The sequence below is a fragment of the Nanorana parkeri genome, unplaced genomic scaffold (assembly GCF_000935625.1).
Source record: "Nanorana parkeri isolate BGI_ZX_2015 unplaced genomic scaffold, ASM93562v1 scaffold146, whole genome shotgun sequence".
NCBI classification, from domain to species: domain Eukaryota; kingdom Metazoa; phylum Chordata; class Amphibia; order Anura; family Dicroglossidae; genus Nanorana; species Nanorana parkeri.
Window position 1 is genome coordinate 1,257,830 of NW_017306414.1, and position 26,215 is coordinate 1,284,044.

Sequence of the window (26,215 nt, forward strand, 5' to 3'; positions counted from 1 at the left end):
TTTATTTCTCTAAGTGAAACATAAAGGACAAATATATAATATAAATATATAGCCCTATCTGTCCTCTAAAAAACAATATATAATATGTGTGGGTGCACTTAGTAAGAATGTATATTACTGCCGTGGAAGAATCACACAGCAAGAATGTTAAAAGTATGTCAGTAATGAACCTCCCTGGCAGTATGATTCTTTTGATTTTCGTTATTTTTTCAGCGCAATTTTTTTTGTTATTTTATTTTTTCGTTTTTTCGAATTTCCCGCCGGTTCCGCCCCCGTGCGACGTGTACGCTCGCAAGGGACGGAGCCCGGAAGACAGATGCCGTCGCCGGCCGGAGGACACCGCACGGCTCGAGGGACAAGGTAAGTAAATACTGTGGTATATTCCCGAGTGTAGCTCAGGGTATGGAGAAGTAACCCCGAGCTACACTCGGGAATACCGCCAAGGAGGTTAATGAACAGAAACTAAGTCAGTCTCATGACTCAGTCATGAAGGGGTTAACTAATGAATGTAAGAAAAAAAAATCACATCAGTATGCACATACTGATGTGATTTTTTATGAAAGGTGGTAAAGGTCCGCATTAACTAATTTTGTGTGAACAGAAGCAAGATGTGTATTTCACCATATGGCAGATGTACTCCTGGTACACATATAGGTATTTACTTACAGGAAGAGAAAGGTTCACCATGAATATATTTAAAAATTGTTATGTAGCACTCACTTTTCTGCACCAAATCTAGGTGCAGGTACATGGAAAGACCAACAAGTAAGTGATGTGGATGTTGATCACCATAAATCACCATATTTCTGCTAAAGTCTCTTAATGTGGCACATGGCGATGTAGGACAAGTAAGACACGTACTTTATGTGGCCAAATACATTCCTGACAACTTGTTAAGGTTTACTGTGAGATGTTCATGCTACTGCTACCGCTACTACTAATAAAACATTGTTTTTGTTAATATTATTATTTTATAGAACTTCACTCATTTATGTGCAGCTTTTGCAGTTTCTGGGATTTTTTACAGACATTAACCAGTTGACATCCGCGGTGTTAAACCCCCTTCCCATCCAGGCCATTTTTCAGTATTCAGCGCTGCGGTAATAGGAGGCAGAAGGGTGAAATAGTCCCACGCCAGATTATATACTCCAAATGGATACTGGGTTGTTGTTCTATGGTAAGAAAGGGTTATCTTTGGATAAATCAGGACATCAAATCAAAACTGTATTCCATTCTATAAGCTGATTACACTGATGAATAATGCAGTTCAGCATGAATTATTGCATTGATTAGTTTTATGCTGTTATATCAAAAACTGTGTATGATGCACATAGCAAATTGCTATTGTAAGCTGAAAAGAATCATAGCACAGAAGTAACAAAAACACAGTAAATTAATAGAACCACAGATCATGGGGCTTCCTTTTTTATGTTGGTTTAGCTGTATAGTACCGGATCTGAATGTTTCTTACAGCTGAGGTTTGATCCTAATTAACAGCTATTTGCAACTAGGGATAAGGAGAAGCTGGTCACTGTTCAATCAAACAACAGTTTAAAGGGTTCATAAAAGAGTTCATGCTACCAGGATCACTTGTCAAACTAGTAAACTTATTACTCCATAATGACTGCCTCCCAACAGAACCGTCATATACTTCTAAATATAATGTACTGGTAAGTGTACAATGTGAATAAAGTTCATAAACAGTCTACCTTTCCTGCAGTTGTGATGCCCTAGGTCCAACGAGTTCTTTTTCTTCACTATATTATTACTCTGATATGTGTGAGTGCACATGAAACATGTACATATCTGTTGTTTTGTATTTGTTCAATTTCAGATGTTCTTTGTTTCTTTTATGTGTTTTTCCAGCCACACTTAAAGAGCTCATCTCACAAACAATGGTGCGCTGGGCACAAGAAGACCACATCCAAGACCCCGAGCTTGTGCGTATCATGTTTAGCCTCCTACGTCGACAGTATGATAGTATTGGAGAGTTACTACATGCCATGCGGAAAACCTATACAATCAGTGCTGCCTCTGTGGAAGATACCATTAACCTGTTGGCTTCTTTGGGTCAAATACGATCCCTTTTAAGTGTGCGAATGGGCAAGGAAGAGGAAATGCTTATGATTGATGGCTTAGGGTATGGCTTTCTAATTTTCTGCTGCTTAGTTTTTCTTCAAAGTATTCATATCTTTGGAAATATTGTTCATATTTAGACTTCATAGTCTTGTTTACTTGTAAACATTTTTACATTCCAATTAAAATGAATCTATATTAAAATCTTTATATATAGCATTTTAGTTACTAAAGGCAAATCAGCTTTCACTTTCCCTTAGCTTGGTGAATGTGGTGAAAATTCACTTTGCAAAGACTATCCAATCACGTGTAAGAAAAAAAAGTGTTTTTACTTGCACCTGATTGAATAATGGAAGTCAGCAGAGTTTCACTTCATTCACTAAGCTAACAGAATATTCCCTTGCAACGTGAACAGCCTATTTGCCTTTAGTAAATCAACCCCTAAATATCATCTTTTGTTGGGAACAATAAATAAAGATGAATAGGAGTGCTGAAATCATTCATCATGTGCCCACATCTGGACATAGCTGAAGAAGCATTTTAGCCCCTATCCCAGCAAAACTGCTAAAATAGCTTTTTGATAGCATTTGAATATAGGACCACTATAAGCAGCTATTGGAAAATGGTGGAACAATATCTACTGCAGCAAGGGTTCTCAAATTTTTTCATCCAGTAGTGTAAATTTTAATTTGTGCACTATGCCTTATGGTATGTAAAGTTGTCTTACCAAGAGACCTTTCTATAGTTTAATCATGTAGTTTATAACATTGAACAGCTGATAATTACAGTGTCCAGAGGACAGTTTCATTTCATTTTTCATAGAAATCCTTCTCTGGACTTGCTTGACATTGCTGGGATGTCTCCTCTTTGACTTGGGAAACCAGTTCCACTTTTCATTACAGTCTACATTTTTCATGACAGTGATGGGAAGTATAGCTTAGTACGTTCAGAATGTCAGTGTACTGCTCACTTCTCATTTTCTAACAAAATTCTGTTCTTGTTGCAAAGCAGGCTGAAGTAGTCATGAAGATATCATGTTAGAGAGTTACAAATCAATATTTTAAGGGGAGGAGGCAGGTAATTCAGTCAATTCATTTTATTGCTTTCTATTACTCATTGGCTGGAAGCATTGCTGCAAATTTGATCATTCGGGTGTTATTTTCTCTAAATAAGGAAGTTATCCCTGGTAGAAATACTTCTATTTGCTTTCAGTGACATCATGAACAACAAGGTCTTCTATCAGCATCCGAACCTGATGCGTGTTTTAGGGATGCATGAGACTGTTATGGAGGTCATGGTGAATGTTCTAGGGGGAGACAAGTCTCAGGTAATCTAATTTACAATAACTGTACAAAATATTCTATTAAAATGTAGACTTTTTTGTCTGTTGTGTAGTAAAACTAAAACATGTCACAATTTCTGTTTTACAGCAAATTGCTTTTCCCAAGATGGTGGCAAGCTGTTGCAGATTCCTCTGCTATTTTTGTAGAATTAGTCGGCAAAATCAAAAGGCCATGTTTGAGCATCTAGGTTACTTATTGGAGAACAGTAGTGTTGGTTTAGGTATGTCCTCTCATCATCTTTTATTTTATTCATACAGGGAAAGATTATCAGAACTGGTTACGGTACTTTGTTTTAGATAAATGCCTAATGGTCTTACTCAGTTCTCAAAGTTCAACAACCTCAAGACTTTAAAGAATCTGTCAAGTAATCAAAATGTCCCCAGTATCAGCCCAGAAAGTTAAAAGCAGCCCACCTGGTCTGTCTCCATTGCAGCAATCTTCACTGTGCAACCTTACTTGGAGCCTCACCTCCATTTTTTTTAGAAATGCTGGGTCCTCTTTATTCTGCACATGCGTGTCTTGGCCCCATGTATTGCTATGGGACGATCCATACTCTGCAGGACCACTGGAGACCAGCATGAGTATGACTCCCCATAGGAATAAATAGGGCTATGGCGCACAAGCGCACAATAAAGAGGGCCCAGTTAGGATGCTTTCTGAATAAAGGCTGTGCAGATCCAAGCAGGGACTAACAGTAAAGATAGCTGAAAGGGGGGCAGAGGTAAGTATCTGACCAGGTAGGCTGCACTCAGGAGGATAGGACCAAGAGCAGATGGTATAGCTGTCCTTTAACATAACCCCTATCAATACATTATCCTTCAATGTTCATCCTTCTCTCTTTGCGTGCTAAAGGTAATAATGTTAAAGCACAAACTCTCTCATTGAGATCTAACATTACTAGGATCTTAATGGAGAAATAAAATGGTTTCATAGCATCCTGATTCATGTTGACAAATTCATAAGCAAAACACTTTAGTTTATTTCTAATTCTGTAAATTTGAGGTTAGCTAACCAGGGAAGAGCTTCGTGTTTGGGTGAAGCATAAGTTCGACCCAAACCCAGCCTATTTTCAGTTCAATGTATGGGTGAACAAAATTAACAGGTTTGGTCAGTTAGCTTGCCTGTCTGAAACTTCAGCTGATGCAGCTGCAAGTCTTTCATTTGGCAGTGGGATCACTACTGCCTCTAAATGACAGCCTTTTATTGGCTTGTTTCAAATTGTGAACAAGCCGGTGGGTATCCCAGATGATCATGACTATATTTGTCAATTACATCACCCAGCATCCCCAGGTGGTTTGATGACATTCAACAGCTGGTTGGGGATTGTGATTTGTGGAAGTAGTACCGTGTACCCCATTACTTATTTGCATGCCCTTCCATGCAAGGCACCTTGTTTCCATGGCTTTAACCACATGACTCCCCAGTTTTTTTTTCCTCCCTAAATTCCCTTAAAGGGTAAGTTTACTTTTTCACAGAAAATCATCATGGGTCAGCACGGTCACATGACCATGATGACCAATAAGAAGTGCTTCTGAGCCAGAGAGCAGGTCCTGAAAGTAAGAAGCACTTCTCATTGGTCAGTGTGATCATGTGACTGACGGATGAGCACTCGCCTTTTGCGAGCATTATAATCATTACAGACTGCAGGGCTGTGAAGTGCAGTGTACAGTTTACAGACTGTTACACAGGCTGACGCAGGGAATCACAGAGGTGGGTGCAGCAGGGCAGTGCAGTGCTGTGAGTGAAGTGATGTGAGTGCAGTGATGACATCTCTACACTCCCAATGTAAATAGAATGTGCAAGCATTCTGTTTTCTTTTATTTTCATAGCACTCTCTTATGGAGTGCACCGTAAAAGTATCAGAGAGCCCAGGAACTGATTTTTATCCGTTTTAAAACAACACTGTGACAAACAACCACTATCCAAATACTGTTTTTTCAATGGTAGCTAGAACTCAAGACGATAACAATATCTTGAAAATTAGCCTTGAAAAAGGGCAGAAAAGATCCAGCTCTGATAGACATTAATGGGGTTCCACCGCTATGTTCTTGGTTTGTGGATCTTCCACTGGATTCGGCCAACACCCTATTAGCTAAGACTTAGTTTATTGTAATCTATACAATCTTCTGCCATAGATTTTTGTTGCTCTGCCAGCTCATTTCATTTTATGTATTTATCAGCTGTAAGTAGTTTGTATGGTATATTTAGAAGAAAGATTGGATTGCCCTATGCATTAGTACAAGTTTTAGAGTCTACAGATACATACTTAATTATAACATTAAAGCATATTTAAACCCTCTGTTGTTTTGCATGTATCTACTGCTAGCAAGCAGTAGATATATGCAAAAACATTAAAAAAAACAAAAAGTCACCAAGGGTTTTACTTACCCGTGTCTCCACCACTCGCTCGCGTCCGAAGATCTGAACATTTTTTGAGGGTCGCGTAATATCATGGAGTGGGCACATGCACAGTAGGGATCTTCGGCCGGCAGAAGAGGAGAGACACAGGGTAAGACAGTGCACGCGCACAGACTCCGTGGGACAGGAATACACAGCAGCCGGTGCTGGACCAGAGACCAGCACCAGCGCTGGAGGTATTGCTGAAAACTACCGGAAAGAAGAAGATGATTGGCTCAAGAGGCATCATTTAAGGTAAGTCCTTAAAGCAGCATTGGGGGTGGGGGTAAATGTTATCCTTTAATGTCACTTTAAGCTCTGTTAACAGTCTTGCTGGGGTAAATAAATATAGAAAAGCAGAAGGGATGTAATATGCTGCTTCAGATTCCCCTTCATTCTGGTCACATGTCTGAAAGCCTAGGCTCTAAGGCTTTTGATCTCTGATGGGGAAGAAGAGAGTTCAAATTGGCTGCCCCTTTCCCTTCAACAGAAATCACATGGCCAAGTCCTTAGACAAGACAGTTGCTGACATATGGCACCAAAACTGGTGAGAACTTGGGGCAGCATTTTTTTCTTGGAAAGGTAATCATTTCACATTTTGCATCACTTTTATCCATTCTAGCAAGAAGGGTAACAACTTTTATAGTATGTCATGGATGTTATTTTAAATCCATCGGATCTTACATTTTTAAATATATATTTTGGTGCTTTTAAATCCTGCAATTTCAATTTTATTGGTGTGAGTAAATTTGAACAGACCTTACATCTGCAAAAACCTTCAAAAACTGTAGAAAGACTGTTGTCTACTTGTTTTCACTATGTGCATGCAATCTCTCTATAGCATCTCCGTCTATGAGGGGATCTACACCTCTAGATGTCGCTGCTGCATCTGTAATGGACAACAATGAGCTTGCTTTGGCTTTGCAAGAACCAGACTTGGAGAAGGTAAATTATCTGTAAACAACCAGAGAGTTGATGAATTGTAATCCTTTCCCTAACCTTAATAAAGATGTAAAAATTGCATGCTATTTGCTAATAGAATGCAGACTGTCAAAGCCCTCAATAAAGATTAGGAAAAAACAGCTAGTTCTAAATTTCCAGTGATTATATTTGTACAAAAAAACCTGTCCTTGGCGAATAATTAAATCCCCTTAACGCTTTTGTGGAGATTGCTTACCTGCGGTAATATGTATCTTACCATATCAGGTTACATGTGATAGTGCTGAGGTGGTGTAATGTTAACACAGAATTACTAACACACAAAAATATTGATGTCAGCATCCAGTTGCAAATGGCTTCCATCTATTACACAAAAAAATCCCACAGTCATGAATGCACTACTTTAGTTGCAGGTACATCTACATTTTCTTTGCAAATAAACCAGTGTATAAATGTATATGCAAATTCTGTGGTCACCATGGTGACTAGCAACCTATAATATTTGTTTAACATTCGCCTGCAGTAATTACCCTAAACATATCTGATCAGATCTGCAAGAACGCCCCCTTACAATCTGTTACACTCTGCATATTATAACCGCAACTCCCTTATGCTCTATTCTAAAATTTCTAGGTACTGGCAAATATTATGTCGTACCACCAACTGTTACCTTTAGCAAACAGATATATAACAATATATGTGGATACCAGATTTCACAACCCAGATACTTCCTGAAAAACCAACAGTTTATAAATTGTGTCTGACTATTTAAATGTTTTGCTTTTTATTATGTAGAGCGTATCTAAACCTGAAAACAGAAATGTTAAAGGAGAACTATGAGGTGAGTGAAAAGCACTCACCTCATAGTTCTAGCCGACCTGTGACAATGAGACTGTCACAGGTCGGCTCAGTAGATCGGGAGGTGAGCGAACACATACCGGCATTCGCTCACCTCTCGATCCTGCCACGGCTCTCTGCCGTGACAGGGGAGGGGCTTGATTCCCCCCTCCCCGCTCCGATCCGCCAGCGCTGGCTGGAGGAACGGACGGGGCAGGGGGCGGGTACAGCTGGCTGTGCCTCTAGATAGGCAGAGCCAGCTGTCAGTCACGCAGCTGGGCGGATCCCGGCATAATTGTCGGGATCCGCTTCAGCTGCGGCGTCTCAGTATACCGCTAGCAGCAGCTCGCGGTATACTGAGCCTAGGCTGACGGGAGGACGCTAGTTTGTGTCCTCCCGTTACCCTAAGGAGAACTATGGGGAAAAGCCTTAACCCCATAGTTCTCCTTTAATATATTGCAACTAACTAGTCCTTAAAGGAGAACTATGGGGGTTAGGGCTTTTCCCCATACTTCTCCTAAGGGTAACGGAAGGACACAAACTAGCGTCCTCCCGTCACCCAAAGCTCAGTATACCGCGAACTGCAGCTTGTGGTATACTGAGACACCGCAGCCGGAACAGATCCCGACAATTATGTCTGGATCCAACCAGCTGCGTGAGTGACAGCTGGCTCTGCCTATCTAGAGGCAGAGCCAGCTGTAACCGCCCCCTCCCCCGTCCGTTCCGCCAGTCAGCGCTGGGGGATCGGACAGGGAAGGGGGGAATCCAGTCCCTCCCCTGTCACGACTCTCTGCCGCCACAGGATCGAGAAGTGACCGAGCGCCGGTATGTGTTCGCTCACTTCCTGATCTACTGAGCCGACCTGTGACCGTTTCATTGTCACAGGTCGGCTCAGATTATGAGGCTGAGTGAAAATCACTCACCTCATTGTGACACTAAACTCAGGAGTTTAATCTTAAAAAATGCATTCATGTACCTTAACCATTCACAAAATTGTACCTTTTTTGTGCATCACTGGGCTGTAGATCCTCAAATCATCTATGATGTTTTGCTGCCATTGTCCTTCATTCTGGAGGGTGGCTACTTGTGTTCCCCATGGCCCCTGTGTGTGTTGTAAAGTAGACACCGCTCCAAGCTCGCTCCCATGATGGACTACAATCTCAATACAAATTAGTAAACTAAACGTGAGATTGTGTCTTAGGGTGGTTCTACACTGCGGAGGAAAAAAAAACAACCCTTGCACAGCAGCATTGTCACCCTTGTAGAGGGTAATGTGAGATGGAATGGCATATTTATATGGACTTGACAAATTAATTCCGAACTCCAGCTAACACTTTTTAAGCAGTTAAAGCAACAGCTCTTTTTTTCCCTTTGGGATAAAGGTTTTACATAAATGAATAAAAGCTGACCATTGTAAGCACCACTGTCAGTGGTAAATGTTTTTGTTTTTTTCTCAACCTTCTATCTGCTACTTTTGCTGGACATTTTGATCTGTTATCCTGTGACCCCAAACTCAGCCTATAGCGCAGACCATTTTATTTGTAGACATATTAGTAAACCAAATAAGGTAAAGTAGAGTTCCAGCCCACATATTATTTGTTTGTATTGTGTGAGAAAGGGTTACAGCCTCTCTCAGTCTTTTATTTCTTTAACTTAGGCAGTTGCACACCCATTGACAAGGCTGCAATTGCTGAAAGGTATAAGACTCTATATTGTTACAGTTCTTTTGTACACAGTCAGTTGAAGGGACCCTGTGCGGCCCCAAAAGCGCTTGTGTTTTTGACATGAGTTTTTACTAAACCCACAATTGATTATCCTTGAAGGAACTTGGTGTGCTGGTGACATTTTTCATAATGTGTGCAATTGGCGGTGCCATCCGCAGTCATTCCGAGCACCCTTCCCTGATTACGGGACTTTCCGGTAAGGGGTACAACAAGCCTTTTCCATCATATTCAAGAATATGGCTCTGTCTTCACAATTTTTGCATGCATAGCTGCACCCTGTTGAATACTCACCTATGTACATTAGACATGTAAGTTTTGTTTCGTTCTGAATAAAAATTTGGACACATTTCTTTAAATTCAGACATTCGGATGTATCCAAATTTTTTAATTCAAATTTATCTGAATGCACCTGAATTTCAGATGCATCAGAACGAATCCCAATTTTTTTAACAAAAGTCAGACATATTTAGTTAAAAATCAAACTAAATCTACTGGAGCTGGCCACATGTAGGAAAAGGGGACAGAAGATTAAAGATTTATCTACCAAACTGGAAATGATTGATAGAGACCTGAAGAATACATTTGATAAAAAGTTGTTACAGCAACTGAACTCTGTTAAAACCGAATCAGACCTCCTGCTAGATCAATAATTGGAAAAATCCACCGGCTGGTCAAAACATAAGATATATTCTAGAGCTAATAAACCTGGATATATGTTAGCACGCAAGCTGAATGCTTTATCAACTTGTGCTGCTCCTCTCAGACTAAGGGATACTCAAGGCTACATAACTTCCAACCTGGATGAGATACTTCACCTCTTTTGCAGTAATCTAGGGAAATTTTAAAACCAAACCAGATAAAGACCTCTTGGACCGGAAAACTATTGACTTATATCACTCTTAAATGTTGATATTCAAATACTTACAAAAATGTTAACCTCGCTTTAATGTCTACTACCTACTATCATGCATAGGGACCAGGTGGGATTTGTCCCTTCCAGACAAGCCGGTGACAATATTAGAAAGATTATTCACCTTGCGCATGTCTTACACTCAAGAGGTGTCCCCGGGACATGCTACTGTCTTTAGATATACAGCGGGCATTTGACTCCATTTCATGGGATTATTTATGGTATATCTTAATTAAGTGGGGACTTTGTGGTTCCCATATAACGTGGTTACAGGCTCTCTATGCTGGTCGCCTGCCCTACCTTCCTCTCCATTTATAAATCGCTTTAATGTCTTCTTACCTACTATCATGCATAGGGACCAGGTGGGATTTGTCCCTTCCAGACAAGCTGGTGACAATATTAGAAAGATTATTCACCTTGCGCATGTGTTACACTCCAGAGGTGTCCCCGGCACGCTACTGTCTTTAGATATACATTTGACTCCATTTCATGGGATTATTTATGGTATATCTTAATTAAGTGGGGAATTGGTGGTTTCCTTATAACGTGGTTACAGGCTCCTTATGCTGGCCCTATGGCCCAAATTAAATACCTAGGACTGGTATCTACTAAGATCACCCTTTCACCGGTGCTCTTTGCCTTCGCCATTGAACCACTAATGTATCTTATTTGAGCCAATCCTAATGTGAAGGGTATTCAGCTGGCGGGTGTAGAATACAAGACTAATGTATTTGCTGATGGTGTCATGTTGACACTTACTCAACGCCACACAACTATCCACAATCTATTGGAAATCCTAAAATCATTTCAGCCGTTTCTGGTCTAGTGGTAAATTGGAGTAAATCTGCAGCTTTAATTTCTGGTATACAACTGAAGGTTTCACCATATGTTTGAAGTTCCACCGATTATATACACTCCTTTAGATACACAGTTCATAAGATACACAGGGTTAGAATGTCTGAGTCTATGGTGCTGGTTTATAGGCATGCAAATCCGAATTGCATTCAACTAAACATTCAAGTCACTTAAAGACACAGTTCATGACTGAGTATGCATGATCAGTGTGGAATATCTACTTGTGGATAGGGAATACACAAAGTCGCTTCGCTTGAAATAAGTGTAACTGACAGAAGTCCTTATAGACACAGTTCATAAATATGTACACAGAATCAGTAAGGAGGTATACTTGCGATTGAGAGTGATGCAGGTCCAACGCACAACATCTGGCATTCCCTAGTTGAAGTTCACAGAAAGGGAACTGGAGTTCCTGAGTAGCGAAACAAATCCTCAGGGCTGAGTGGGAGCCGTTGCTATTGGAAACAACACGCAGGATACTCACTGGCCAAGCTCCTAGGATTCCAGGGTAAGGCAGAATTCAGCTTTGAAGTCTGACTCCAAAAGAAAGTTGCACAGGATTCAGGATGCAGAGCATTAACAGCTCAGGTAAGTTCCGGGTGAAGAGCAGGTAGGAGCTGCAGGGAAGCCCAAGGTATAAGAATTTCTGTGAGGCTGCAAGGTAAGGATGGAAGTGGTGAGAGAGCACTGCTGCCAGCATAAGCACATTGCTCCCATGCCTGGGAATTGAATTCCTCGGCTTAAGCCTGCTAGGAAGGCGAAGGTGCATGATGCTGGCTGTGAGACGAAAAGAGAGGCGGCACCACCTGCTGGTGCCAGAACGAAGAGAAGGTAAGTATGTAACATAGTATGAAAGACAGCCATCTCCTTAGTGAAGAAAAGAGGAAGGCAGGCCTAGTGGAGCACCGCCTCAAACAAGATGTGGGACGAGGTGGAATTCCACCTTAGCTATGCGGGAGCATATTCTTGAACAGCAGAAGGCCATTTAGACAAGACAAACATTACATTGGCAAAGGGAGGCCATTAGTTAGGGAGGACAGGGCCATAATTGGCCAGGTAGTGGCAGTCCTCAAGCCTTTTCGTGCTGTCACATAAAATCTGACACAGATGAAAAAATGTTTCTCTAGCCAATCGGCTCACATGTATGAATTCAGATTCAAGCGTACAGCCAATCGGATTCTCCCAGACAAAAGCGTCTGGTGAGAGGAGTCCAGGAGAGAAGTCTGCTTGGTGATGTTTTGCTTCCTGCACACGTTCTTTCTTTGCCATATGACAGAAATGAGAGCTATGTAGAAAGAATGAAGATGCTATGTCCATTAAATAATTAAATATGTAATTAAATCACTAATATCATTTAATAATTCATCAATATTGATTGAATTGATCTGAAACAAAACCAATTTTCTTGAGCCTTTACATGTCTAATATACATACTGTATACTTGTTCTGTCTGCAATCTCTTGTTTCAGTCTCTTTATTTTGCCCTCTCTTCTCCCTCCTTTCGTGTGCAGGGAATGTTTCTCACAGACTAAGAATAGCTTCATAAACTCCTTTCATTGGCTAAACCCAGATTTACCTCTCAGCAGCGGTATCAGAATAATAGACAGAAAAATATAGTGTCATTCACATTACATCAACATATACTAATTTGTCTTGTTCATCAAGGGACACAGGATTCAGAGACAACTGAGTTATACTGCCACATACAGGAAGATTTAGACATTGGAAAACATAAAAAAAGCATGCCTCAATTTTTTTTGCTAGTGTCGGAGAAGGATTGGCTTCTTTTCACTAATGAAAAAAGTTTAACTGGTTTTACAATTCATTTTTTCTTTTCTGAAGATAATATTTTTCTTCAATCAATATTTCATCTGTAAGTTGCACAAGCTCACCTCTTTATGCAGCTATTCAGATTGGTGTATCCTCTGCAATAGTTTTGGTTATACCAGGACTCCACTGGGCTGGACAATTACAGGGGCCTGTCTGGAATGTGACCTTCAGGCACCGAGCACTTTTCAGGCTCAGATCCATGGCACAGAGCACTTTCCAGGCCCAGATCCATGGCACAGCCTTTGGTGTGACCCAGTCTCTGGAGGTTCTAGAATGGCCATGGGGGCTCCAGGAGCTGTTTCATTTTTTAGACCGCTTCAGGTGCCTTTATTATACCCTCCATGGTGTCACGATACCGTGTACGGGTGTCCCCACACCACGTGCAGATATCTAAATAAGAAAACCAATATGTGACCACAAATGCTTACAAACTATCATTTATTAACTCCACCAAAACACCATAAACACCCCCACAACCACCCACAAGTAACATGTAAAAATATAAGTAACAATTACATCACGGAGACAACAGGGCAACCCCTGGGGAGCAGGACAACAAGGAGGGAGCCACTGATCAAGAGACCTCAGGGGTAAGTGTCAGGAGTCAGGTCCAAGTCAGGGTACAAGGCGGGAACAGGAACAGGATACAGGGAACAGGATACAAGCTATGGCAACAATACTGAATCACAGGCCTCATTGCAAGGAAAGGTTAAATAACCTCCCAGATCAGCAGCAGGTGGTGTCTAATTGCTGGGAGACACTTGCAGGCGAGCACTGGAACTGCAGGATCAGGTTCCAGCTCCACAGTGCCACCTGGAGGCGCTCTGGTCCCTGACACATGGAATGGGATACAATACAGAGGAACTGAGTGCTGCATCACTAGATCTGATGTTGCTTGTGCACACACCATATTCTTTCCCCACCATTTAGCGTGAGGTAGCATGTTCTCACCACTGTTCCAAATGGCAAGGGACATAAAGTTTCTCTTTGGTTAGTCCTTGCCGCCACCTACAGTGATTTGGTCACCCCTGGCCTTTTGTACCTCATCTGCTTCCAGCAATTGTTTTGTGATTATTTAAGATTTTTACATTGTATTACAGCTAATGTGTCCTTGTTTGCGGTGCAACATGTTGGATCCCAAACACAAGAGCAGTCCTGCTGTGTCGGGTGCCTCTACCTTACAATCCACTAACAGTTCCAGGGCTGCTTGCGGTGTTCCCTAAAACTCCTGAAAGTGACAGCCTGGAACATTGTTATGTGCTTGAGTCTTTACATTCCTTGGTTCTGTCTGTGTGGCACCATCCTCAGCTTTATCCTGGGAGGATTTCACCACAATTATGCAGGATTTTATGGGCCAAATTACAATTTTAATTGTTGACTTTGACTGCTGACAACATAAATGTACCTCAGCACTTCCACTGTAGAATAATAATCTGATCTGTCGGAAAAGAAAAGATGATGAGTCTTACAAATCCTTGCAGGATGTGATTTCCCCTGAGGACTTGCAGGCAGTCTCCCAGGCTGATAGAGACTGAGAGAGGTTAAAGGAGCAGTCTGTAACTTCCACCGAGCTACTACCAGTCTAGGATACCCCAAGACTACTAAAAGTTTTCCCCTGCACATGGTATTGCCGGATGTCTTGTAAGCTGATCAGGAAACTTCTGATACACTAACTACAACTCCCACACATTTTGCAATTCAATACCTATTTGAGCTAGCATTTACCAAAAAGTGTGCTGTTCTCACAGTTGATCTGACAGTGACCTGCCTTAACAAGCACTGACAGTACATGTAGAGGGTGTACCAGTATTTGATGATCCTATAGATAAAGGTTTTGGGACCCTCTAAAGCCTTGTTCTTGCTAGTAGGCCCTGCATTGCAACTTGCCATGGCCATGAAATTAGTCTGTCAAACAAACTAATCTAAAAGCAAGAGATCTTGATTTACTCTACACTAATCTTGTATTTGTGGAGTAATTAGAGTTCATGCCAACAGCCCTGCACTTCTGTAAAGATGGGTTAGTGGATATCTACCATCTTATTACCATAATGAGTCTCCTATCAGTTAACATAAGGAGACCTCATGGTTGAATTGTTAGGCTGCGGAACAGGCATGTAAAAAAACTTGTACTACACATGACCTTTGAGGGGCAATGTCTCTTCAGCGCTGCCTTGGACACTCTCATCAATAAAGTTGCTGGGGGCAAGAGTACTAATCTACCCCAGCAGAAGACACCTAGGCCACAGGCTAGGAAAGAAATCTCCCACCCCCGAGTACCCGCACTTCACATTATGCAATCTTCGTGTGTCACTGCTCAGATTAGCAGACTTCCATGTAGTCCTTGCAGGTCTTGTGTAGCAAGATGTTCTTACCCCAGTCCTTGTACTGGAAAGGTTTAGGACATTCTGTTTCAACCTTTTCATAGTTCCAAAGCCATAAGGGGGGCAGCCATCACCCCATCTTGGATCTTAAAAGAGAACTATGAGGTAACATATACTAACCTCCTCACGTGACCCAAAGCTCAGTACATCGCAGGCTATTGCCCGCAATATACTGAGAACGCCACAGCTGGGAAGGATCCCGACAAAACTGTCAAGATCCACCCAGCTGTGTGAGTGACAGATGGCTCTGCCTATCTAGAGGCAGAGCCAGCTGTGCCCGCCCCTTCCCCTGTTCGTTCCTCCACTCAGGAGAGGGGAGGTCGGAATCCCTGAGGGGAGCAGTGACTGACAGTCACCGGTCACTGCAGGGAGATGATCGGGAAGTGAGCAGGTGCATGTTTCTGCTCACTTGCCAGCTTCTTTGTCACAGGTCGACTCTTAACTATGAGGATGAGTGGAAACCACTCACCTAATTGTTCTCCTTTAAGGCCCTAAATGTGTTCATTTAATCCCAAAAATTCTGTATGGAATGTCTTTGTGCTAATAAATATAAATCTGCACATAAATAAGTAACCTAGCTGCTGTATAGATATCACTAAGGATATCATAGAAAAGAGTGTTTGCACATGATTCTGGATGCAGTTAAAATGTTCTTTATTTATTCAAAACATAAAAGCACACATAACAATCTCGCTATTTACTATATATCCCTAAGGATACAGATATGAAAAAATGAATATAATACAGTGCTAAAAAAAATGAACAATAAAAGCTTTAGTGTAAAATATATCAGTGAATTCCCCAAATATAAAGTGCAAAAACATTAAGTGAAAAGAAAGTCCATATAAAACTCCTAGTGGAGCACAGCTCACTTAGTGCAGCAATTGAATTCAAAGTAGAAATCCTGTAGCAGTTCATTCGTGTCCAACATATTAGGTGAAAAATGTACACCGAATGTGGAACTTTTGGCAACCAGGTTCAACAACAAACTAAGGAAGTTTGTCTGCAAGTGCAGAGATCCTCTGGCAGAAGCAGTGGATACTTTGGTGGCTCAGTGGAAACCTGATCTACACATGTCCTTCCCTAAAACTACTTCCTCATCTGCTCCACAGGATCGAGATGGAGGGCATTCCAGTTATACTTCTAGTTCTGGACTGGCCCAGGCATATGTTGTACTCTGTCCAGATCAGACTCCTTGGATACACTTTGTAGGCACTTCCAGATCAACCAGATCTTCTTTTTCAAGGACAAGTTTACCATTCTACTTCGCGGTCGTTGGCTTTAACCGCATGGCTGTTTCCAGGTCTTAAAGGATTGGTGCACCTGTCACTAAGTGATGCCCAAGATGTTAAAAGTCAGGAAGCCCACTTCCTGCAAGATCCACTATCGCATAAGAAAGTCATACTTTTTTTGGTGAAAGGAAAAAACTTTGCATCCCAGAAAATATCCTGACTTTTTTACAACCAGGTTTGAATTAACAGTTGGCCCTCATTCCAAAGACTGCTAGCCTCCTATTCTTTGATTAAGGCTCTCATATAGCTCCGCCTGTGCACCCACCTTTGGCTCCATGGGATTAAAATTTGGTTCTCTTGGCTCTTCAGAAACCATCCTTTGAACCCATCATGTATATTCTTCTTTTCATGTTTATTTACAAAGTTGTGTTCCTTGTCACAATCACCTCTTCTACACGTTTGTCTGGACTAGTAGCTTTGCACTGTAGATAGCTTTTTCTGGTCTTAAACAGGGCCGGACTGGGACTAAAAATAGGCCCGGGCATTTTAGACTGAGCAGCCCAATCACGTGACCACCAACAGGCCCCACCCCTCACAACAGGGGGCGGAGCCAAACACAGAAGCGCAATCGAGGGGCAGGGCCGGCCACTAGTAAGTACCGGAGGGCAACAGCTGACACACAAGCCTTGCTACAATATAGGAAGCTTGCTATAGAGAATATCTGTAAAAAATAAGTCAAGGCAACTGGACTTGCTGTATTTTTCTTGAAGACGTTTCACTGGCCATCCAACCAGCTTTCTCAATTCAGAAAAATAAATGAGAAAATAATGATAAAAAAATAAACAATAATAAGATCAAAAATTATAAAAAATAAAAAAGTAAATGACAAGATAAATACAAATAAAAAAAAGTAAAAAAATTTAAAAAGTGCTAATAAAAGGGGAAAAAAACAATAAAAAACTTAAAAGTAACCCTGCCATTCTCCATTGATGGGGGGGGGAGTTGGCGGGGAGGGGGACGCATTGTGGAATCTGGCCTTGGGGCGGCAGGGAGAGTAAATCCCTGACCATACACACACCTTGTTCTTGCAGTCTTCTCTTCCTTAGCAGGGGGGGGGAGGGGGCGATTTGCATATGAATGAGCCGCGATATTTATATATGAATGGGTCGCGGCTTATTGATATGCAAATTACCGCGGCCCATTCATATGTTAATATCTTGGCCGGTATCGGGACAGTGCAGGCTGCAGGAACAGCACCAGCAAGCTCCGGAAAGAGCAAATAGTAGAGAGAGCTGGGGGAGGAGGTGTTTTTCTGGCCTCCCACACCAGCGCCCTCTCGTGTCTACTGTGTGGTAGTGCCGGCTCTGCTCGCTACCACACAGTAGACACTGCCCTGCTCAGAGCCGGCCCGAACACAATCAGGTTGATTGTGTTCGGCCCGGCCCAGCCCACCGGGCAAGTGCCCGGTTTGCCCTATGGCCAGTCCGGCCCTAGTCTTAAACATAGACAATGTGGCATTTAGGCCTAAAGTGGTTTCAGCCTTTCACCTCACAGAGCATTGTGCTTCCGTCTCTCTGGCTAGCCTCAGTATATCAGAAGGAGATTTGTTTTCACTATTTGGATGTACTTTGTGCTGTGCGTGCCTACCTCACAGCCACTGCTTCCATTAAAATGACTAAATCCCTTTTTTTCATCCCTGATGGTTTCAGCTTCGCCTGTCAAGTCACACTCTACTAGATCTCTGTGTGCATCAAGGGCTTTTGGCAGGAATCAGTTTCCCTGATTTACAAGGCTGCTGCCTGGTGTTCTGTTAACACATTCTCTAAGTTGTACCAGGTGGATTTTTAGGTCTCTCTTGATGCTGGCTTTGGGCATAAGGTCCTTTAGGCAGCTCTATAATCTGCATGTAGTCCCCAGTTTGTTTTTCTTTTATCATTGTTGGGCCTGCTGGCATTTTGTTTGCTGTGTTGCCTATCCCTAAGTTGAACACCCCAATTGTCTGAATCATGTTTCCCTCAACAGAAATGCAAAAGAATATTAGATTTTTGTTCTCAGCATTAAATCATTTTCTTGAAAGTTTGTTGAGGGGCACAGATCATGCTCTCAGCACTGCTTGTTACAAAACGGAGGTATGTTGGGAGTGGGAAGGGTTAAACCAGGCTAATCACTTTTTTTTATTTTTGCCAGCCAATCCTCCTGTAGGTGTGAGTATAACTCAGTTGTCTCTGAATGGTTCCTCAATGAACTTTAAAAAAAAAAGGATTTTACAGTGAGTACAAAAATCCAGTTTATTCTAGTAGCACTACAGCATCCACTGTATTTTGTTCCAAAGACTTCATCAGAGTGCCTTGATTGGGATGATTGTCCAGACTGAATCTTCTATGTGTGTCAAATTGTTGATCACTCAGTGTGTATCTATATAAAAACAATGTTCTGGTGCACCACTTTATTGCTGTTTACCATGTCATGTAAATGCTGATATACAGTTCACTGACACATTTCAATAAATTAATTTATAAAACAATTGGCATAAGTATGAACTGGAACCCCTAAAAGTAGTTTGAGATTTGAGGGTTACTTTGTGCAGATTTTACACCCTTGATTTTTTAGCAAAACTCTTAGAGGATGTCCAGTTACTGATCATTTTAGTCTTACTAAGAATATACATAGCTTCTTGGGACTCTAGAAAGCCACAGGTTACCTATCTTTAATGGAGACCTATGGGCAGAATGAAATGCACTCATCCCCTTAGTTAGAGCCAACGTGTGACACTACAGCTGTCACATGTTGGCTCTTTAGATTGAGTACTAAGTGATCACGAACAACTGATTGCTCAGTTCACGATCCTCTCCCTGCAGAGAGCGGTTACTGTCAGTTACTAGTCCCCGAGGGATTCCATTCTCTCCTCTCTCTGTTTCTCCAGCACTCATTAGAAGGACAGACTGAGGCACAACTGGCTCAAACTCTAGTTTTGGGTCACAGGAGAACATTAGTAAATGTGAACCATAAGAGAACCAACACCAAAAAAGGATTGCCCATAGTTCCCTTTTACAGGTAAACCTGTACTAAGAGAAACACGGAGACTGCCATGGCTGACCTCGCCTTTTGAAACAGGCTGGCGGTCTAATGGTGTAGGGGCTATTTTCTTGGTACACTTTGGGCCCCTTAGTACCAATAGAGCATTGTTTAAATGCCACAGCCTACCTGAGTATTGTTGCTGACCATATCCATCCCCTTAGGACTACAGTGTACCCCTCTTTTGCTTGATAATAATTCCAACAGCATAATGTGCCATGTTAGAGAGCTAAAATCATAATCATAATGAGTTCACTGTGCTCAGAGGGCCTCTACAGTCACCAGATCTCAATTCAGTAGAGCACCTTTGGGATGTGGTGGAACAGGAGATTTGCACCATAGATGTGCAACCGACAAATCTGCAGCAACTGGTGCTGCTATTGTCAGTACTGACCAAACTCTCTAATGAATGTTTCCAGTACCTTGTTGAATCTATGCCACGAAGAATTAACCCGGTACTAGCAAGGTATACTCAATAAATTGGCCAGTAAGTATATATTAACATTTTTTAACCCAGAGTTTGTGATGTTATGATATGTATAACATAGTCCATATTCAAAATATGAAAGTGGACATTGAAGCATACTATCTGAGTAGATGAAAATTGCTTTGCTTTTTAGTGAGTTCAAGTCACAGAGTCAGTTTTGTATGATGGGCCTTCCTATAACCTTTCTTCAGAAATGATTGCAAGCTATTTCTAGCTATTTTTCCTATATGTCATAAAAATAAAAAAAAAATAAAAAAAACTTTTATTTTACATCTTAGAAAAAATAGAATTTTTAGGGATATTTAAGTACAACAGTTGAAAGAAGCTAGCCACAGCTTCTCAGCACTCCCTGCAGATTGCAGTGAATTAGTATGAAGCAGATACTTAGAAACACTGTGCCTCTGGGACTGGAAGTATCTGCTTTGTATGAGGTTGAAGGGTTGACCGGACATCTAAATGTATTTTTTTCTGAAACCTTTACCAGGTTAGGAATTCATCCATTTTTTAGCTGTCAGCTGCAGGACGTGATTCAGGCATTGCAGCAGATGAATATACACTAGAAAGAAAATAACTAGAAAGCTTTCCTGGTTTGCCCTATTTTCATTTCTCCCTGCTAGTGTATATAGTTATAATTACACTGTGGACTTGTCTTTTTTTTTTTTACAGGTTGTGACATATTTGGCAGGTTGTGGACTGCAGAGCTGTCCAATGTTAATAGCCAAAGGATACCCAGATATTGGATGGAATCCCATAGAGGGAGAGCGTTACCTATCATTCCTACGCTTTGCTGTCTTTGTAAACTGTAAGTGTGGACACCAGTTCCTAAGTAAAATAGGCATAAAACAGTTTTCTGCATGTGCACTGATTTTCTTCAGTTTATGTAAATGTTGTATTATGATTAAACAAATAAGGAAATATGCAGATTAACTGCAGCCAGATATAACTTAATCACAGTGTGTATTTAGTTTATTTCCAAATGCTAGATATGATCTGCTTTTTCTACGAATTTGATTAAATAGGTATATTCTTTACTGTTATCCATCAGAGCTGGAGTTTCAGAGCTAATAGTCTAGGCTAAAGAATTGATCACTTTACCACTAAAGGTGCTTTAAATTTATTTGGCACAATAGTTGTATATGTTGCTGAGTTATGCAACTGAGCTTTCAACTTTATTTATTTACATAGTTCTTTCATATTCTACTGCAGGATACAGTGTTAATCAGGGCCAGTGAAAGGAATTTTGCATACACAGGCAAAGGTGCATTTTTCCACCCCTGCCTATGCAGCCTTATGGTAGCGCTAGCTATGCATAGACATCCCGTAATGCCGCACTCCAAAACTAATAGGGGATCTGAGATATCCATGTTACAGGTCAAACCAATTATCTCAGAAGCATTTAGAAAAAAAAGACCATAAGCTCCTAGTGCCCTATATGTGATGCCACAAGCAATGACACCCCAAATAGTTTACTGTACAGCACAAAGTTCACCACTCCAGAAAGCATAACTAAAATGTCCATGTTACAGCTCACACTGAACATATCCAGCATTTGGGAAAAGAATAACCATGATCTACTAAAGCCCTATAAGTAAAGCCACAGACATTGACACCCCAAGTCTATTACCATGGAGCATCCCAATACAAGGGCACCCCCAAAGATCTTCACTAAAGAAAGCATAACTAACAGGAGAAAACAAGTAACCTTAAACTGATGTTTGACTGCTCCAGGACCGCCTATTCTAGATAAACGGTGCCATCCTGAAGCAGTTTTACCAAGATCACGACTGCTTAAAAACAGCCGGCGATGACTGTTTCATATACAAGCGATCCATTGGCTATACAGGCAACGGATCGCTTGTACGGTGCTACCGAGTGTGCCCGCTCTGCTGTTTCCTTGGATTAGAGGGAGATCAACACACTCCCAGCTGATGATCTCTCCTGTGACCACTGGCTACGGAAGTTATGTGTATTACATCACTTCTGGTGCCACTCTGTAATATCTCTGCCTACTAGTCACATTCACTTTTCATGTTTTTTTTGCAAATTCATCAATTGTAGAATTGACCAATTACACTACAAACACATTTGATATTATATATATAGATCCGCCGGCTTCTGGGAGTCCCGTCGGAGATCCGGTGACGTCACGGACATCGACGTCACCGGACTCCTCCCCCCTTCCCCAAGTGGCTCCGTCGGCTAACGAAGGGGGAAGGAGTCCGGTGACGTCGATGTCCGTGACGGCTAACAAAGGTAAGGGGGAGGAGTCAGGTGACGTTGATGTCTGTGATGTCACCGGACTCCTCCCCCTTCCGTTCATTAGCCGACGGAGCCACTTGGGCCTGTGAGTTTGCCCAAGAAACTTTCTGCACGAGCGCCAGCCAAGTCATTGGCCTATACACATACAGCACAGCAATGAAGTAATAAAATGAACTAAGATCACACTAATCCAGCACGTTATTATTCTGAGTTGCCCCACTCAAGCGGCGGCCATATTGAGTGGGGAATGTCATGTAAATGCTGATATACAGTTCACTGACACATTTCAATAAATTAATTTATAAAACAATTGGCATAAGTATGAACTGGAACCCCTAAAAGTAGTTTGAGATTTGAGGGTTACTTTGTGCAGATTTTACACCCTTGATTTTTTAGCAAAACTCTTAGAGGATGTCCAGTTACTGATCATTTTAGTCTTACTAAGAATATACATAGCTTCTTGGGACTCTAGAAAGCCACAGGTTACCTATCTTTAATGGAGACCTATGGGCAGAATGAAATGCACTCATCCCCTTAGTTAGAGCCAACGTGTGACACTACAGCTGTCACATGTTGGCTCTTTAGATTGAGTACTAAGTGATCACGAACAACTGATTGCTCAGTTCACGATCCTCTCCCTGCAGAGAGCGGTTACTGTCAGTTACTAGTCCCCGAGGGATTCCATTCTCTCCTCTCTCTGTTTCTCCAGCACTCATTAGAAGGACAGACTGAGGCACAACTGGCTCAAACTCTAGTTTTGGGTCACAGGAGAACATTAGTAAATGTGAACCATAAGAGAACCAACACCAAAAAAGGATTGCCCATAGTTCCCTTTTACAGGTAAACCTGTACTAAGAGAAACACGGAGACTGCCATGGCTGACCTCGCCTTTTGAAACAGGCTGGCGGTCTAATGGTGTAGGGGCTATTTTCTTGGTACACTTTGGGCCCCTTAGTACCAATAGAGCATTGTTTAAATGCCACAGCCTACCTGAGTATTGTTGCTGACCATATCCATCCCCTTAGGACTACAGTGTACCCCTCTTTTGCTTGATAATAATTCCAACAGCATAATGTGCCATGTTAGAGAGCTAAAATCATAATCATAATGAGTTCACTGTGCTCAGAGGGCCTCTACAGTCACCAGATCTCAATTCAGTAGAGCACCTTTGGGATGTGGTGGAACAGGAGATTTGCACCATAGATGTGCAACCGACAAATCTGCAGCAACTGGTGCTGCTATTGTCAGTACTGACCAAACTCTCTAATGAATGTTTCCAGTACCTTGTTGAATCTATGCCACGAAGAATTAACCCGGTACTAGCAAGGTATACTCAATAAATTGGCCAGTAAGTATATATTAACATTTTTTAACCCAGAGTTTGTGATGTTATGATATGTATAACATAGTCCATATTCAAAATATGAAAGTGGACATTGAAGCATACTATCTGAGTAGATGAAAATTGCTTTGCTTTTTAGTGAGTTCAAGTCACAGAGTCAGTTTTGTATGATGGGCCTTCCTATAACCTTTCTTCAGAAATGATTGCAAGCTATTTCTAGCTATTTTTCCTATATGTCATAAAAATAAAAAAAAAATAAAAAAAACTTTTATTTTACATCTTAGAAAAAATAGAATTTTTAGGGATATTTAAGTACAACAGTTGAAAGAAGCTAGCCACAGCTTCTCAGCACTCCCTGCAGATTGCAGTGAATTAGTATGAAGCAGATACTTAGAAACACTGTGCCTCTGGGACTGGAAGTATCTGCTTTGTATGAGGTTGAAGGGTTGACCGGACATCTAAATGTATTTTTTTCTGAAACCTTTACCAGGTTAGGAATTCATCCATTTTTTAGCTGTCAGCTGCAGGACGTGATTCAGGCATTGCAGCAGATGAATATACACTAGAAAGAAAATAACTAGAAAGCTTTCCTGGTTTGCCCTATTTTCATTTCTCCCTGCTAGTGTATATAGTTATAATTACACTGTGGACTTGTCTTTTTTTTTTTTACAGGTTGTGACATATTTGGCAGGTTGTGGACTGCAGAGCTGTCCAATGTTAATAGCCAAAGGATACCCAGATATTGGATGGAATCCCATAGAGGGAGAGCGTTACCTATCATTCCTACGCTTTGCTGTCTTTGTAAACTGTAAGTGTGGACACCAGTTCCTAAGTAAAATAGGCATAAAACAGTTTTCTGCATGTGCACTGATTTTCTTCAGTTTATGTAAATGTTGTATTATGATTAAACAAATAAGGAAATATGCAGATTAACTGCAGCCAGATATAACTTAATCACAGTGTGTATTTAGTTTATTTCCAAATGCTAGATATGATCTGCTTTTTCTACGAATTTGATTAAATAGGTATATTCTTTACTGTTATCCATCAGAGCTGGAGTTTCAGAGCTAATAGTCTAGGCTAAAGAATTGATCACTTTACCACTAAAGGTGCTTTAAATTTATTTGGCACAATAGTTGTATATGTTGCTGAGTTATGCAACTGAGCTTTCAACTTTATTTATTTACATAGTTCTTTCATATTCTACTGCAGGATACAGTGTTAATCAGGGCCAGTGAAAGGAATTTTGCATACACAGGCAAAGGTGCATTTTTCCACCCCTGCCTATGCAGCCTTATGGTAGCGCTAGCTATGCATAGACATCCCGTAATGCCGCACTCCAAAACTAATAGGGGATCTGAGATATCCATGTTACAGGTCAAACCAATTATCTCAGAAGCATTTAGAAAAAAAAGACCATAAGCTCCTAGTGCCCTATATGTGATGCCACAAGCAATGACACCCCAAATAGTTTACTGTACAGCACAAAGTTCACCACTCCAGAAAGCATAACTAAAATGTCCATGTTACAGCTCACACTGAACATATCCAGCATTTGGGAAAAGAATAACCATGATCTACTAAAGCCCTATAAGTAAAGCCACAGACATTGACACCCCAAGTCTATTACCATGGAGCATCCCAATACAAGGGCACCCCCAAAGATCTTCACTAAAGAAAGCATAACTAACAGGAGAAAACAAGTAACCTTAAACTGATGTTTGACTGCTCCAGGACCGCCTATTCTAGATAAACGGTGCCATCCTGAAGCAGTTTTACCAAGATCACGACTGCTTAAAAACAGCCGGCGATGACTGTTTCATATACAAGCGATCCATTGGCTATACAGGCAACGGATCGCTTGTACGGTGCTACCGAGTGTGCCCGCTCTGCTGTTTCCTTGGATTAGAGGGAGATCAACACACTCCCAGCTGATGATCTCTCCTGTGACCACTGGCTACGGAAGTTATGTGTATTACATCACTTCTGGTGCCACTCTGTAATATCTCTGCCTACTAGTCACATTCACTTTTCATGTTTTTTTTGCAAATTCATCAATTGTAGAATTGACCAATTACACTACAAACACATTTGATATTATATATATAGATCCGCCGGCTTCTGGGAGTCCCGTCGGAGATCCGGTGACGTCACGGACATCGACGTCACCGGACTCCTCCCCCCTTCCCCAAGTGGCTCCGTCGGCTAACGAAGGGGGAAGGAGTCCGGTGACGTCGATGTCCGTGACGGCTAACAAAGGTAAGGGGGAGGAGTCAGGTGACGTTGATGTCTGTGATGTCACCGGACTCCTCCCCCTTCCGTTCATTAGCCGACGGAGCCACTTGGGCCTGTGAGTTTGCCCAAGAAACTTTCTGCACGAGCGCCAGCCAAGTCATTGGCCTATACACATACAGCACAGCAATGAAGTAATAAAATGAACTAGGATCACACTAATCCAGCACGTTATTAATCTGAGTTGCCCCACTCAAGCGGCGGCCATATTGAGTGGGGCACGTGAGATTAATAAC

General features: G+C 41.5%; 1 protein-coding gene across 1 annotated transcript in view; it reads left to right on the forward strand.

Moving 5' to 3' along the window:
• The window catches only part of RYR3 (ryanodine receptor 3), a 609,228-nt gene that overhangs the window by 280,284 nt on the left and 302,729 nt on the right, over nucleotides 1-26,215 (forward strand). The window contains exons 39-43 of the mRNA XM_018554200.1: nucleotides 1,867-2,140; nucleotides 3,289-3,403; nucleotides 3,507-3,639; nucleotides 6,658-6,761; nucleotides 20,753-20,888. Of these exons, the coding sequence (XP_018409702.1) occupies nucleotides 1,867-2,140; nucleotides 3,289-3,403; nucleotides 3,507-3,639; nucleotides 6,658-6,761; nucleotides 20,753-20,888 (762 nt within the window). The remainder of the gene's footprint in view (nucleotides 1-1,866; nucleotides 2,141-3,288; nucleotides 3,404-3,506; nucleotides 3,640-6,657; nucleotides 6,762-20,752; nucleotides 20,889-26,215) is intronic.